This window comes from Anomaloglossus baeobatrachus, chromosome 5, assembly GCF_048569485.1.
Source record: "Anomaloglossus baeobatrachus isolate aAnoBae1 chromosome 5, aAnoBae1.hap1, whole genome shotgun sequence".
NCBI lineage: Eukaryota > Metazoa > Chordata > Amphibia > Anura > Aromobatidae > Anomaloglossus > Anomaloglossus baeobatrachus.
In genome coordinates, this window is record NC_134357.1 from 380,672,530 (window position 1) to 380,690,210 (window position 17,681).

At 47.8% G+C, this 17,681-nt stretch overlaps 1 protein-coding gene across 1 annotated transcript in view; it reads right to left on the bottom strand.

The window, feature by feature from the left end:
- The window catches only part of LOC142311524 (serine/threonine-protein kinase 4-like), a 90,628-nt gene that overhangs the window by 20,910 nt on the left and 52,037 nt on the right, over nucleotides 1-17,681 (bottom strand). The window contains exon 7 of the mRNA XM_075350032.1: nucleotides 5,269-5,406. Coding sequence (XP_075206147.1) covers nucleotides 5,269-5,406 — 138 coding nt within the window. The remainder of the gene's footprint in view (nucleotides 1-5,268; nucleotides 5,407-17,681) is intronic.

The following is a 17,681-nucleotide window of genomic DNA, read 5'->3' on the forward strand; positions in this document are numbered from 1 at the left end:
AGGGAATCTGTCAGCAGGTTTTGCTATATACTGTAAGCTAAAGCCAGCATGCTGCAAGGGTTACCATGGAAAGTTCAGGCATGCCTGTGTTGTCACAGTCCGATCTTTTGTTTATTTGCTTGCTTTAGCAGCCTATCATTGCTATGACTCGCTGGCTTGTGCCATGTTGTCCGGCACGCCCCCTTCTGTGACTGACACCTCACAGTCAAATGGACAATCTCTACTGAGAGCCTGGCGTGAGTGGACTCTGCTACATGACTAAGGGTACCTTCACACTTTAGCGACGCAGCAGCGATCCCACCAGCGATCTGACCTGGTCAGGATTGCTGCTGCATCTCTACATGGTCGCTGGTGAGCTGTCAAACAGTCAGATCTCACCAGCGACCAGTGACCAGCCCCCAGCCAGCAGCGACGTGCAAGCGACGCTGCGCTTGCACGGAGCTGGCGTCTGGAAGCTGCGGACACTGGTAACTAAGGTAAACATCGGGTATGGTTACCCGATGTTTACCTTAGTTACCAGCTCACACCGCTTAACTTAGCGTGTGCAGGGAGCAGGAGCCGGCACTGGCAGCGTGAGAGCTGCAGACGCTGGTAACTAGGGTAAATATCGGGTAACCACCTTGGTTACCCGATGTTTACCTTGGTTACAGCTTACCGCAGGCTGTCAGACGCCGGCTCCTGCTCCCTTCACATTCAGGATTGTTGCTCTCTCGCTGTCACACACAGCGATGTGTGCTTATCAGCGGGAGAGCAACAATAAAAAAACAAACCAGGGCTGTGTGTAACGAGCAGCGATCTCACAGCAGGGGCCAGATCGCTGCTCAGTGTCAAACACAGCGAGATCGCTAATGAGGTCACAAAAAACGTGACTCAGCAGCGATCTCAGTAGCAATCTCGCTGTGTGTGAAGTACTCCTTAAGCTAAAAATGCAAATTGTGTCAGAACGGCTGCACCCAGTAGTCTATGTGATAGATCATTGGAGTCTGAATCTCTGCCTACATCATGCTGCTTTCAGATGAGATAGCAAAATCTGCTGACAGATTCACTTTAAAGGGCCAATAAAGCATTTAGCCAATGCCCAAATGCCCTGGGCTTTTGAAGGAACTGCAGGTTAATCCAGTTTTCCAATATCCATTTCCGCATGTATTCAACCACCATAAGGCCCCCTTCACACGCACGTGTCTCAGTGTCACACGTAACACACACGGACCACACGGATGTGTTCTGTGTGACACGCACCGGAGAGAAGACGTGTGTGTGGGAAAAAAAAAAACAAACCTTTACTCATCTTCTCCAGCCCTGCAGTCTCTGCCGCTGCTGTCACTTGCTGCCGACCGCCGCTCATTATGCTAATTGAATATTCGCTTCACTGCGGCCGGAAGCAGCAGCAGCGGGGAGTCGGCAGGACCGGAGACTGAAGATCAGCACCACGGACAGCGACGCCAGGGACAGGTGAGTAGAAAGTTCCTGTTCTCCGTGTGTTGTCACGGATTACACACGTAGCCCATAAACAAAACGCACCTTTGACACGTCCGTGAAAAACGTGCGTGGTTTTTCACGGACGTGTGAAAGAGGCCTAAGATGGAGCTTAGAACTTTATATTTTACATAGAGTTTATGCAAATAAATTCAGCACGATTCGTTTGGTTTTCCACAACAGTAATATGTCTGCTGGACGGAGCCCTGACAACCAACTGTTACCTGACGGCATGCCAACACGTCTTTTGATTAGCTGGTCTGGTACAACGTAATCGTTGCGGTGTGTCACATACTTGATGTCTCACCAGACTGGCTAACTAAAAGAAGAACCACAGGGAGGTAAAAATCAGCTCTTATGGTTCCTGTCCTGCAGATACATGTTACTGTCATGGACGATGCTGTAACTCAATTTGCAGGACCCAGTCCAACTCGAATATTAAACCTAATAATAATGAAGTATGACAATTCTGGCATTCTCATTTTTACAGCTTGGGTAAAATTGATATATAGTGTTGTGTTATGCGCCATCTTTTTGTGCTCTGCATAACAAAGTGTTTTGGTCTTGGCCGTAGTGGAGCATTCCACTGGTTGTAGGAGAACAAGGCCTAATCCTAGTGACGTTACACCAGTGAGACCTCTGGGAAAACACAAATAGTCGTACAGCCAATGCATTAACACATAACACTTGGTTTCTTCAGTGTGCATTTAATATGTGTTGTGTTTGGCAGAGGCCAAATCTCAGGTCAATAAATAATTCAGAAAAATATTTACAGCACAAACTATTCCCACCACATCATGTCCTAGTTTTTTAAAATCACGTCTTTCCTCAACCTGCGGAGTGCATGACCATTTTCTTTCCTCAGAAGTAAAAACACGAAGAGGAATCCTCATGAAGGGAAATCCTCGTTCTGAGAGGACCCAACCGGAAGGGTCGCATTTATGATGGAAAAGCAATTAAAAGACACACATTGTGCAATTAAAAGGAACAGACTTATAAGTTCGAAGTAGCATTATTTTTTTTTATTCCCCAGTTTACTCCTAGAGCTTATGAATAGTGATGGGCGGACCCGGACTGTAAAAGTCTGGATCCGATGGTTTCAAAAAGGATCTGGCACTTAGGAAATAAAAAAATAAATAAATAAATGGAAAATAAAGAAAATAATAAAGGAAGCAAGATTCATACTTATGAAGGCTCCGGTGCAGCAGTACACTGCTCTGGCTGCCTCTCCTTTACTTCCTGGGACGCTCATCATTTATTATCCATATGCACTGCTTTCCCCACCCACCGGCCTTCCTGGTGTCTGTGGTAGGTTGCATTCAGACACGCCACCAGCCTGTATGACTGTGTCTGACTGCAACCAATCACAGACCCTGTCTGCGGTTCAGTATCGTAGTGTAAAAATAAATAAAAATTATTGGCGTAGGATCCCCCATATTATGACACCCAGCACAGAAAGCATATGGCTACAGGCTGCAGCTCCCAGCCATGCTCTGATCTTGGCTGTGTATCAAAATAAGAGGAATACCGTGTTTTTTTAATTATTTAAATAATTAAAAATAACGGCGTGCAGTCCCCCCCCCAATTTTGATACCCAGCCATGATAAAGCCCAACAGCTGGGGGCTGGTATTCTCAGGCTGGGGAGGTCCATGCTTATTGGGTTACCCCAGCCTAAAAATTGCAGCCTGCAGCCGCCCAGGATTGTCGCTTCCATTAGACTCGACAATCCTGGTGCTTTACTTGGCTCTTCACAACTGCAAGGTGCAGTGGCAATTGGGGTAATAAAGGAGTTAATGACAGCACACAACTGTCATCAAGCCCAAAATTAGTGATGGGCATGGGTCTATGACACCCCCCATGCCTAATCCTATAAGTAAAAATAAATAAAAACACAAAACAGAGAAAAATCCTTTATTTTAAATAAAATACAACACCCTCTTTCCCCTCTTTATTAACCCCAAAAAGACCCTTGAAGTTCCCGCTTATCCACGACGTCCCAGGACGGTTCTGGCTCTGCTACATCCGAGCCTGGAGAGACTCAAAACATGTCTGACCTCGCCAGGCTCCAAGAAACACTGACAAGTGGGACTTGGCTAGCTGCAGTGACGTCACTCAGTTCACTGGAGGTCATACCCAGGTTCCCACGATATGACCTCTGGTGACCTGAAGCACTCTGGCTTAAAGTGCAGGGCCATGCCCTGCACCCCCTCCTCCTGGTCGGTGGCACTGTCACCCTTAAAGTACGAGGCCACGCCCCACCAGCCTTTTAACACTAACAGTGCTGGCCAGGAGTTGGGGAATACGGGGCAGCCCTACACTCCCTGCCTCCCAGTTGCCACTGTTAGTGTTAGAGGACTGATGGGGTGTGGGGCACGACCCCGCACTTTAAGCCAGAGTGCGGTACTCACGTCCCCAAAGGTCATACCGTGGGAACATGGGTATGACCTGTGCTGAACTGAGTGACGTGACTGCTGCTAGCCAAGTCTCCCTTGTCAGTGATTGCCGGAGCCTGGAGAGATCAGACATGTTTTCGGTCTCTCCAGACTCAGATGGAGCAAAGCCAGGAACGTCGTGGGACATAATGTGTTTTAGCGGGAACTTCAAGGGTCTTTTTGGGATTAATAAAGAGGGGAAAGAGGTTGCTGTATTTTATTTATACACATATACATACATATTATATATATTTATTTATTTATATATTTCAAATAAACGATCTTTTCGGTATTTGTGTTTATTTAGTTTCCCTTACAGATTAGTAATGGGGGGTCTCATAGACGGCTCACATTACTAATCTAGGGCTTAGTGGCAGCTGTGGGCTGTTATTAACCCCTTATTATCCCGATTGCCACCGCACCAGGGCAATCGTGAAGAGCCGGGTAAAGTGCTGGGATTGTCTCATCTAATGGACGCGACAATTTTGGGTGGCTGCAGGCTGCTATTTTTAGGCTGGTGGGCAGCCTAATAAGCATGGGTCTCCCCAGCCTAAGAACACCAGTCCCCAGTTGTCAGGCTTTATCATGGCGGAGTATCAAAATTGGGGGGTGGGAAGGGGGACCGCATGTCAGTTTTTAATTATTTAAATAATTAAATAAAAAAAAAAAACAGCATGTGTTTCTTCTTATTTTGATATACAGCAAGATAAGTGCACGCCTGGGGGCTGCCGCCTGTAGCCGTATGCTTTATCTGTGCTGGGTATCATAATAGGGGGGCCCTACGTCAATTTTTATATTTATTTATTTTTATACCACGATCAACGCAGATAGCGCCTGTGATTTGAAGCAGTTAGCTGATACACTGCCACTCAGTGTAGGGGTGCGTCTGACTGCAATCAATCACAGGCGCCGGTGGGTGGGGAAAGCAGTGCATATTCTATGAATGTAATACAGGGCCCCACAAGTAATTGCGCGGCCCGAAAGCAATAGACTTATATGAGGACTGAAATCCGGCCCGAAAGCGAATTTTAAAGACCAGATAACCGGTCCCAGTTATCTGCAAGTCTGCTCATTACTAGTTATGAAATAATACATTTGGGCACATGTGCCAACACTTCTGGAATGTCTGAGAAGCTCCTGGAAGAACAAGGAGACCACCAGTAGTTGGCAAACCTACTAGGTGCTGCTTAAGCCTCCTGAACCTCCTCTAAAAGCAGGTTTACAACACTTCAGGGGTTTCCTGTTGGACATTCGGAACAGTAACTCATGAATGGTGGGACCCAAGTCTGACGGAGATGTGGCCGAATTGTACTGAAATGTAAGCGGACTATATACATTTAGAAATCAATAGGATTTTACCTGTAGCAGTTCTGTTGCACTTGCTCGCGCTTCTGGATTTTTGACAAGACACTGGTTAATAAAGTCTATGAATGGTTTAGACCAATTTTCTGGCTTCCGAAGAGTTGGTGGTGGGTTTGATGGAATCATGAAAATAGCCTAAGGAAAAAAAAACAACACATAAATATAAGAAAAAAAACAAATGACAAGAAAATGTTGGCACTGCTGTCACACCCACATCCCAACAATTAAGGAATCGAAATCCAGCAAAAAAAATAAATAAAAAATTGGAACAGATTAAAACTTGCTCTGCTTGAGAAGAATAATGCTTGATGTAAGTAGAATGGAGAACAGGAACTACAGAAAGCGATCACCAGTGGTACATAAGTAAAAATGGCAATTTTATTTGGTCATCCCATGAGGAACAGAGACATGGATAAGTGAACAAGAAACAGCTGTTTCATGTGATTACACTCATTTTCTGACTCTGTTTTGGCTAAGAAAATCACATACACCCCAACCATATTACAGAATTGCATTACACTAGGACATATCTCTATTCACAGACTATACTGTAGTTTTGTGCAAATGTATTGAAGCATTGTATAAAGGGACACAGAAATGTAGAAAAAGAAGGGAATTTTGTTTACTTACCGTAAATTCCTTTTCTTCTAGCTCTAATTGGGAGACCCAGACAATTGGGTGTATAGCTACTGCCTCCGGAGGCCACACAAAGTATTACACTTAAAAGTGTAAGGCCCCTCCCCTACTGCCTATACACCCCCCGTGCTCTCACGGGATCCCCAGTTTTGGTGCAAAAGCAAGAAGGAGGAAAGCCAATAAACTGGTTTAAGCAAATTCAATCCGAAGAAATATCGGAGAACTGAAACCATTCAACATGAACAACATGTGTATACAAAAAAACAGGGGCGGGTGCTGGGTCTCCCAATTAGAGCTAGAAGAAAAGGAATTTACGGTAAGTAAACAAAATTCCCTTCTTCTTTGTCGCTCTATTGGGAGACCCAGACAATTGGGATGTCCAAAAGCAATCCCTGGGTGGGTAAAATAATACCTCGTGATAGGGCCATAAAAAACGGCCCTTTTCTACAGGTGAGCAATCGCCGCCTGAAGGACTTGTCTACCTAGGCTGGCGTCCGCCGAAGCATAGGTATGCACCTGATAATGCTTGGTAAAAGTGTGCAGACTCGACCAGGTAGCCGCCTGGCACACTTGCTGAGCCGTAGCCTGGTGCCGTAATGCCCAGGACGCACCCACGGCTCTGGTAGAATGGGCCTTCAGCCCTGATGGAACCGGAAGCCCCGCAGAACGGTAGCCTTCAAGAATTGGTTCCTTGATCCACCGAGCCAGGGTGGATTTGGAAGCCTGCAACCCTTTACGCTGGCCGGCGACAAGGACAAAGAGTGCATCCGAGCGGCGCAGAGGTGCCGTGCGGGAAATGTAGATTCTGAGTGCTCTCACCAGATCCAACAAATGCAAATCCTTTTCACATTGATGAACTGGACGAGGACACAAAGAAGGTAAGGAGATATCCTGATTGAGATGAAAGGGGGATACCACCTTAGGGAGAAACTCCGGAATCGGGCGCAGAACCACCTTGTCCTGGTGAAACACCAGGAAGGGAGATTTGCATGACAGCGCTGCTAGCTCGGACACTCTCCGAAGAGATGTGACCGCTACTAGAAAGGCCACTTTCTGTGAAAGGCGAGACAGGGAAACATCCCTCAAAGGCTCGAAAGGCGGCTTCTGGAGAGCAATTAGAACCCTGTTCAGATCCCAGGGCTCTAACGGCCGCTTGTAAGGAGGGACGATATGACAAACCCCTTGCAGGAACGTGCGTACCTGAGGAAGTCGTGCTAGGCGCTTCTGAAAGAATACAGATCGCGCAGAGACTTGTCCCTTAAGGGAGCCGAGCGACAGACCTTTTTCCAACCCGGATTGCAGGAAGGAAAGAAAGGTAGGCAAAGCAAATGGCCAGGGAGAAACTTCCTGAGCAGAGCACCAAGTTAAGAATATCTTCCACGTCCTGTGGTAGATCTTGGCAGAGGATAGTTTCCTAGCCTGTCTCATGGTGGCAATGACCTCTTGAGATAGTCCTGAAGACGCTAGGATCCAGGACTCAATGGCCACACAGTCAGGCTCAGGGCCGCAGAATTCTGATGGAAAAACGGCCCTTGAGACAGCAAGTCTGGCCGGTCTGGTATTGCCCACGGTTGTCCTACCGTGAGATGCCACAGATCCGGGTACCACGACCTCCTTGGCCAGTCTGGAGCGACGAGGAGGGCGCGGCGGCAGTCGGACCTGATCTTGCGTAGCACTCTGGGCAACAGCGCCAGAGGTGGGAACACATAAGGCAGCCGGAACTGCGACCAATCTTGAACTAAGGCGTCCGCCGCCAGAGCTCGGTGATCGTGAGACCGTGCCATAAAAGCTGGGACCTTGTTGTTGTGCCGAGACGCCATTAGGTCGACGTCCGGCCTCCCCCAGCGGCGACAGATCTCCTGAAAACACGTCCGGGTGAAGAGACCATTCCCCTGCGTCCATACCCTGGCGACTGAGGAAGTCTGCTTCCCAGTTTTCTACGCCCGGGATGTGAACTGCGGATATGGTGGATGCCGTGTCTTCCACCCACGTCAGAATCCGCCGGACTTCCTGGAAGGCTTGCCGACTGCGTGTCCCTCCTTGGTGGTTGATGTATGCCACCGCTGTGGAGTTGTCCGACTGAATTCGGATCTGCTTGCCTTCTAGCCACTGCTGGAAGGCTTGTAGGGCAAGATACACTGCTCTGATTTCCAGAACATTGATCTGAAGTGTGGACTCTTGTTGAGTCCACGTACCTTGAGCCCTGTGGTGGAGAAAAACTGCTCCCCACCCTGATAGACTCGCGTCCGTTGTGACCACCGCCCAGGATGGGGGTAGGAAAGACTTTCCTATTGACAATGAGGTGGGAAGAAGCCACCACTGAAGAGAATCCTTGGCCGCCTGAGAAAGGGAGACGTTCCTGTCCAGGGACTTCGACTTCCCGTCCCATTGGCGGAGAATGTCCCATTGTAATGGACGCAGATGAAACTGCGCGAAAGGGACTGCCTCCATTGCTGCTACCATCTTCCCCAGGAAGTGCATGAGGCGTCTCAAGGGATGCGACTGGCCCTGAAGGAGAGATTGCACCCCTGTCTGTAGGGAACGCTGTTTGTCCAGCGGAAGCATCACTATCGCTGATAGAGTATGAAACTCCATGCCAAGGTATGTTATCGATTGGGTTGGGGTCAGATTTGACTTTGAAAAGTTGATGATCCACCCGAAACTCTGGAGAGTCTCCAGCGCAACGTTCAGGCTGTGTTGGCATGCCTCTTGAGAGGGTGCCTTGACAAGTAGATCGTCCAAGTAAGGGATCACAGAGTGACCCTGAGAGTGCAGGACTGCTACTACTGCTGCCATGACCTTGGTGAAGGCCCTTGGGGCTGTCGCCAGACCGAAAGGCAGGGCTACGAACTGAAGGTGTTCGTCTCCTATAACGAAGCGTAGAAAACGCTGGTGTTCTGGAGCAATCGGTACGTGGAGATAAGCATCTTTGATGTCTATTGATGCTAGGAAATCTCCTTGAGACATTGAGGCGATGACGGAGCGGAGGGATTCCATCCGGAACCGCCTGGTTTTCACATGCTTGTTGAGCAGTTTTAGGTCCAGAACAGGACGGAAAGACCCGTCCTTTTTTGGCACCACAAACAAATTGGAGTAAAAACCGTGACCTTGCTCCTGAAGAGGAACAGGGATCACCACTCCTTCTGCCTTTAAAGAGCACACCGCCTGCAGAAGAGCATTGGCTCGGCCGGGAGGCGGAGAAGTTCTGAAGAATCGAGTTGGAGGACGAGAACTGAACTCTATCCTGTACCCGTGAGACAGAATGTCTCTCACCCAACGGTCCTTGACATGTGGCAGCCAAATGTCGCCAAAGCGGGAGAGCCTGCCACCGACCGAGGATGCGGAGAGAGGAGGCCGAAAGTCATGAGGAAGCCGCTTTGGTAGCGGTTCCTCCGGCTGCTTTCTTTGGGCGTGACTGGGTCCGCCAAGAATCTGAGCTCCTCTGATCCTTTTGAGTCCTTTTGGACGAGGAGAATTGGGACCTGCCCGAGCCTCGAAAGGACCGAAACCTCGACTGTCCCTTCCTCTGTTGGGGTTTATTTGGTCTGGGCTGAGGTAAGGATGAATCCTTACCCTTGGACTGTTTAATGATTTCATCCAATCTCTCACCAAACAGTCTGTCACCAGAAAATGGCAAACTGGTTAAGCACTTCTTGGAAGCAGAATCTGCCTTCCATTCCCTTAACCACAATGCTCTGCGTAAAACCACGGAGTTGGCGGACGCCACTGCCGTACGGCTTGTAGAGTCCAGGACAGCATTAATAGCGTAAGACGCAAATGCAGACATTTGAGAGGTTAAGGACGCTACTTGCGGAACAGATGTACATGTGACAGTGTCAATCTGCGCCAAACCAGCTGAAATAGCTTGGAGTGCCCATACGGCTGCGAATGCTGGAGCAAACGACGCGCCGATAGCTTCATAGATGGATTTCAACCAGAGCTCCATCTGTCTGTCAGTGGCATCTTTAAGTGAAGCCCCATCTTCCACTGCAACTATGGATCTAGCCGCAAGCCTGGAGATTGGGGGATCCACCTTTGGACACTGGGTCCAGCCTTTGACCACGTCAGGGGGAAAGGGATAACGTGTATCCTTAAGACGTTTGGAGAAACGCTTATCTGGATAAGCTCGGTGTTTCTGGACTGACTCTCTAAAGTCAGAGTGGTCCAGAAAAGTACTCAATTTACGCTTAGGATACCTGAAATGGAATTTCTCCTGCTGTGAAGCTGACTCCTCCACTGGAGGAGCTGTGGGAGACATATCCAACATTTTATTGATGGACGCTATGAGATCATTCACCATTGCGTCCCCATCAGGTGTATCCAGATTGAGAGCGGTCTCAGGATCAGAATCCTGATCAGCAACCTCTGTCTCATCAAACAGAGAGCCTTCCTGCTGGGACCCTGACCAGTGTGATGAAGTCGAGGGTCGCTCATAGCGAGCTCGCTTAGGCTGTCTGGGACTGTCGTCCGTGTCAGAGCCATCACCCCGGGATGCATGGGACCCCCCCGGAGCACGGATGTGTTCCAAAAGAGGGGAACCAGGGAGCATTGAATCAACAGTGCCCATGGTCTGAGTTACCGGTCTGGACTGCAAAGTCTCAAGGATTTTAGACATAGTCACCGACAGTTTATCAGCAAAAACTGCAAACTCCGTCCCTGCCACCTGGACAGTGTTCACAGGTGGTTCTCCTTGGGCCACCTCTAGCAGAGGCCCCGGCTGAGCAAGTGCTACAGGGGCCGAACATTGCACACAATGGGGGTCAGTGGCACCTGCCGGTAGAACAGCCTTACATGCGGTACAAGTAGCATAGAAAGCCTGTGTCTTGGCCCCTTTGCTTTTTGCGGACGACATGCTGTTGTCTAGCAATCTAGGAGGGTATATAGCCAAGAATAGCGACCGTACAATGCAATGTATAGCATACAAGCATAAAGTACAAATGAACACTGCGGCACTAGTGGGGTGAGCCCTCGAGGGCTGCTTACCGCCCGCTGAAAAGCGGGTGTGTGACCGCCAGAATCCCGTGCCTGGGTCTCCCAGAGCTCGTGTCCCTTCTCCACTCAGACTGCAAACAGGAATGGCTGCCGGCGTCCTGTGAAGAGGGGCGGGCCGTGGGCGTGCCCCAGACAAAGTGCGGGAAACCAGCGTCCCACTGTGGCTAGTGAGGAGGGTTGGAGTATGCTAAGCAGACTCCAGCCCTCGGCGCTGACGTTCTGACCAGCGTCCCGCCCTTCCCCTGACTGGCAGGCCTGGGGGCGGGAACGAAACGGAACTAGGCCGCAAAAGCCGGGGACTCGATTTATAAGCGCGGCCGTCGTATAAGCACGGCCAGCGCGGAAGTCCCCGGCGCACCACAAGTCCCAGCCGCACCGCAGTGTAAAAAACCGCCAGCAGCGGCCGGCGCGGCAGTTCCTAATACAGAAACTCACTCAGCAAAGCTGCAGTGAGTAAAGCACCAGCGCGCCGCGCTGCTGTCCCCGGCGCACTAACACACCCAGCAATGCTGGTGTGTGTGCGCGATCTGTACGGGGACCCAGAGTACCTTAATGTAGCAGGGCCTGTCCCTGACGATACTCATCTCCACGTCCAGCAGATTCCCAGGGGCTGTGGACGGAGCACGGTCTCCTGTGCTTGGAGACCGATAGGATCCCACTTCACCCAGAGCCCTAAGGGGATGGGGAAGGAAAGCAGCATGTCGGCTCCAGCCTCCGTACCCGCAATGGGTACCTCAACCTTAACAAACACCGCCAACAAAAGTGGGGTGAGAAGGGAGCATGCTGGGGGCCCTAGTATGGGCCCTCTTTTCTTCCATCCGACAAAGTCAGCAGCTGCTGCTGACTAAACAGTGGAGCTATGCGTGGATGTTAGCCTCCTTCGCACAAAGCATGAAAACTGAGGAGCCCGTGATCCCACGGGGGGTGTATAGGCAGTAGGGGAGGGGCCTTACACTTTTAAGTGTAATACTTTGTGTGGCCTCCGGAGGCAGTAGCTATACACCCAATTGTCTGGGTCTCCCAATAGAGCGACAAAGAAAATTCTATGGAGAACAGATGAGGTCAAAAGCAATGATAATTATTGGTTAAAAATAATGACCACCACAACCAGCAGTTTAGACCACAAAAAGAAAAAAAAGGAGGGAATCGCATGTGATTTAAAGGGCATAGTAGCAGAACACAGGTACTCAGCAATATATAAAGAAGTCAGTCCAGGGAAGGTATGTAATGACAAAAGGCATGTAAAATGATAATTAGTGACCAGAAAAAATGCAGAGGGAAAAGCATAAAACACATGAGCAGATGAATTGGACTAATAGGTCACACAGCTCTAAATTTTGAGGTGTAACAATAACCATATCACATGGTACATATATAGCAATATAATGAAAATTACTTGACTGGGGTAACCAGATAATATAATATTAGCATGCTAATCCACCAGGTATTAGAAAAATGCTGTCAGAGCAATAGCGAGAGCACAACATGGAGCATGTACACAACAATGGTATGCCAAAGAAATCAAGCACTCATGCCTTTAGCATACCATGGTCAGAAATGCACCAAGTGACAAAATGTAGTGGTTGTAGTGAAATGAAAGATACGATATGATAGACCATAAAAGGAAAAAAAGATAAATACCTGGACAGAGAGGACCTGCGGTCACATATGACGCCAAACCCCAACGCGCACGTTTCGGCGTCACCCTCATAAGGGGGTCAATATAAAGGGTACAATTGGGTCAGAAAAATTGGTAATTGGCTTATACTATGTTTTCATTTAACTTGCCATGTCCACTAAAGGCTTTCAGGAATATTACATTATTTGGCTAACTAATCCATAGACAAATTCTCAGGAAATTTACCTTTACTCTATCTGTAAGAGTGATGGACTGTTGCTATCGCGTTCCTGCCTCTGCAGACACAAATCGCGTTGTGTAGTGTAATGTGATTAATGTTCTCTCTTGGAAATTTTGTGTCATGTGGATTGTAATGTAATGTGTTCTTGTGTAATGTAACCTGTAATATGTAGTGTATAATATATAACATTGCATATGTGTTTGTCAGATTTTGGGTCAGTAATAGTTAAGTTTTGGGACTAGATCACAATTGGATGAGTTAGTTGATAGGGAAAGACAGTTACTTCTAGAAAGTTAGTGAAGACCCAGTATGCAACAGACACAAACGAACAGTCTGAAGGCTGTCAAGGCTGTATGCAGTTGGTGACTTTTGGCAGGAGGAGGTAGGTGACCAGAAAGCAGACAGCGTGATCCTCGAGTATTGGCTGGAGCAGAAACAGTGAGGTTAGAGACCAACCTTTGAAAGGAATAGCCCAGGACTGAGGAAGCCAGAGGACAGGACTCTAGTGGCCAGGTCCCTAGCAGTCAAGATAATGGGTTAATCCTAACTAGCATGTTACTGTAGTCAGATTACCCTGGTGGAATCTCCCACCAAGTGTCTAAAGAGCCTTGTCTCTGCTCCACCATAGTGGCAAAACCCCCATGAACCCTCCTCTAAAGAGATGTGGAGCCATAGAAAGGGAAGTGACTGTCACAATTTCTACTATTGTGGTGGACTAGGTTGCATTGGAACTCACAGGACCAGTAGGAACGGATGCAACCCAGTGAGAACTGAGACTGTGTTAAAATGCTTTGTACGGAAGAAACAATCTAGAAGTTCTTGCCCGCTTTCTCATGTTTGACTTAATTGCTGAGGAATTGTTAAGTAAAAAGTTATTGTTTAAAATGGATTGGTGGTTTCCTGAGTCATCAACTGGTCCTGACAAGCCGAAATCAGTGTCAGCATGCGGTATACCAAGGATGAACGGCCCACACAACAAAAGTTCACATACCCAGTCAGGGCTGTGTATTTCATGTAGTGTGCCGGGGCATCTGAAGTCAACACCTCGCCAATGTCTACTGCCCTGCAACACACTACATATGCAGTGTGTAAAAATTATGAAAAATTCTGGACAAGTTACACTTTATGAATTGTATTCTACCTGAAAACGGTCAACAAGATGCCGCCTACTGGTTGTTCTTAAGCTGGTTATATACATTGGACTAATATTGCACAAAACCACCAATTTCATCAGTATTAACCAGCAATCTTACATCCACCATATACAGACTTATGTCACGGAACCTGCTAATATTAATGGAGTCAGCCAGTGGTCGAATATGTATGGACGCACTGGTTGCCAGATAATCAGGGGAGATGTTGATTGCTTACGTCAGATTTCAGATGCCAATGTCTCAATCGGCAGCTTTTTCATAGAGCACACAGCAGCTTTGTTTTGATCCGACCGCTCCTTAGAAAAAAAGAAAAAAAAAAAAGTTGCAGCATGTCCTACTTTGGTCTGATTTACGGACCAGAATAGGGCATGTGAATGGCTGGCAGGGACCAGAATAGTGCATGTGAATGACTGGCAGGGACCAGAATAGTGCATGTGACTGGCGGGCAGGAACCAGAATAGCGCATGTGAATGGCGGGCAGGAACCAGAATAGCGCATGTGACTGGCTGGCAGGGACCAGAATAGCGCATGTGACTGGCTGGCAGGGACCAGAATAGCGCATGTGACTGGCTGGCAGGGACCAGAATAGTGCATGTGACTGGCGGGCAGGGACCAAAATAGCGCATGTGAATGGCGGGCAGGAACCAGAATAGCGCATGTGACTGGCTGGCAGCTCCTGCACTTGTCCAATATTTGGAAGGTCACACGGAGTTCCACCCAGAATCATGTCTGCAATTTGCAGAGGAGACTTGCCCGAGTTTTCATGCGCTCGTAAAACTGGTTCTGCACAATCTAAAAAGTTGGCTTTTAAAACAATTTCAAATATTTAAAATGCGTTACTCTGGATGTGTGAACTTCGCAGCAGAAGTGCATTTCCTGCCATAAACACGCCATCTACTCTTCTTTTATCTAATACTCTAACCTGATTTCATTTATCTTAATGGACATCAATCAATAAAAATTCCTGGGCAGAGTTCCAAAGTATGGAGGATGGTCAGTAAGAGTACAATACGGCCTATAAGAGGATCCATTACCTAAAGATCAATGACTGGAGAGGGAGGGGAGGATTGTACGACAAGTTAAACAAATTCTCTAATAACAGACGCTGCTGAGGAGGATGCATAACACAAATGGCTCAGATTTCATTTCCTCACAGTTGTATTAAGGACACTTTAGGTGTTCCACAAAGAAAATTAAAATGCAAAGAAGACTTGTCATTTCTCTGACAAATCAGCTTTAGTGATTGGCCTAAAGGGAATCTGTCACCAGGTTTTTGCCACGTAATCTGAGAGCAGCTGTAACAGTTGTCTCCCTGTCTTTGGAGACTAGTGACAGCCTCTCATCTTGTCAAGGTTATCCACATTTAAATGTGGTTTTGTTTCCTTCAGTACCTAAGTGGTTAATGTCAGTTTTTTCTGCTGGCAGCTTCTCCAGAAGTCTCTAGCTGAGCGCTTCAGCTGCAGTAGCTTTAGGGTATGTGCGCACGTTGCGTACTAGCCCAGCACCGTAAAAGGTGCGCTTCAGAGCGCAGCTGAAAAGCTCCGTTCTGAAGCGCATGGTGCCGGCGAGAACGTGCGCTCTGCCTGCAGCTCCTGCCATAGACAGAGCAGGAGCTGCCGGCAAAGCGCACGGAAGAAGTGACATGTCACTTCTTTTTGCGCAGCGCTTCGGCAGTAGCCGAAGCGCTGCGCTCTGAGACGCCACGTGCGCACGGCCCCTGCACAATCTCCATAGACTGTGCAGGGGACGCAGGACGCATGCAGTTACGCTGCGCTGCAAAGCGCAGCGTAACTGCATGAATTTACGCAACGTGCGCACATAGCCTTATAGTCATACCCTTCAGTTTAAATAGAGGTGTTACCCAGCAATCCCTGCTGAAGATACAAAGCCATTTGTTCTCTGGCCGAACTGGTGAAAGGACCTGTGAAGGCTTGTTCCTGCATTTGGACTTTATCCTCTGTTGTTTTCCCCTGTTCGTCTTTCCTTTCCCTGTGTGTATTAGTGCAGCGGAGGAGCTAGCGTCTGCCACCAGCCAACACACTAGTCAGGGCCACTACAGGGTTTTTCTTAGGGTCTCAGGTTCCTGTTCAGCGATCGTTGAGGAGGTTATATAGGGCCTGGTTAGGAGCGTAGGGTCAGCGGCAGGTGAGTGCAGAAGGTGTCCATCCGTCCCACTCACTAGAGCTTAGGTCCATAGTTATTGTTTCCCCGGTATTACGCCCTACCTGTTGTACTATTTATATTTTCGTTGTGCGTTAAGACTTTGGTTGGTCTGATTCCAGTGATGTGTCACTTACTGGAATGCTTGCTGTAATTTTGATAAAAATCACTTTTATTAGCAAGAAATTATCACTAGAGGGCTACTAAACCTGCAGCCATGTAGTCTTCCATATTCATGAGATCTGATTGGCAGCTTTCTGCCTATGAACAGTGGTACAAATCATTATGTTTTAGGTTAGGTCATGTTTTTTTCCAGCCTTAGAGAGATGGAGAAAAGATAAAGCTGTCTATACGCTTAACATAACTGTTGGCTAATCTCCCTACATTCCATACGCATGAATGCTAAAGTGTTCTCTGAGGAGAGTGGAGTAATGTTGGGTTTACACAGGAAATTCAGGCTGGCAAATTATTAATTTATAATTATATATTAGTTATGAATATTTTTAATTAATACATTAAATTATGGCCAGTTGTTACTTGCCGGTTCACAGAAACCAAATGGTCTATGTAATAATAATGTTTTATTTCTATAGCGCCAACATATTCCGCAGCGCTTTACAATTAAGAGGGGACATGTACAGACAATATGAGACAATACAAAATAACAAAATTAAGATACCAGGAGGAGTGAGGGCCCTGCTCGTAAGCTTACAGTCTATGAGTAAATAGGGGAGACACAAAAGGTGAATGGGGGGGGGGGAAAGCTTGTCATACATGGTCCAGCCATCAAATAGGGTATTCAAAAGCAGCTGCATGAACCCGTCGGTGAGAATTTCTACAGGTACAGGGGACGAGAACTGTAAGTAAATGTTTTGAACGGCAGAAAGGGTCTAGATTAGATCAGGGTGGTGAGGTGATAGGCTAGTCTAAAGAAATGCGTTTTTAGGGCCCGCTTAAAGGTGTGGATGTTGGGAATTAATCGGATTTCTCTTGGTAGTGTGTTCCAGAGCAGTGGCGCAGCTCGTGAGAAATCTTGAATGTGAATAATTGTTCTGTGCCCGTAGACTATCATGTTCTCGGCAGCACAGGGTAGGTTTACACAGTAAGTGCTGCCTATAATGTTGATTTGTAAGGCTGCGTGAGTTTTAGTCATTCATCCGGTGTTTGCCAGTCTATTTAGACAGGCTGATGGACTACATACAACTTCTCTGGCGACAGCTTATCTGTCGCAGAAAGAAAAGATCCGACAAGTTGAAATCTAACATGTCTACTAGGGATGGGCAAAACCGAACTGCAAAGTCCGGTGTCCGTACTGAACACATGCTTTCTAGGATGTTAGTGTTACAGTTCTGGTCCAGGGGCTGTATAAAAAAAAAAAAAAGCACATTATTAAAAAAACATTACGATCATGCATACCAGTCCCGCGACGCGTTCCAGAGACTCTGTCTTCCGGCGCTTCGGCTTCCGCATCCGTCCGATCATTGCTGTTCCCCCCGGTAAGCACCTCTGGCTAAAAGGACCTGATGTGACCGTGACGTCAAACCCATGTGACCACCAGTCACCTGTGAATGTAGGATTACCTCATTGGCTACAGACTGGTCACGTGGGT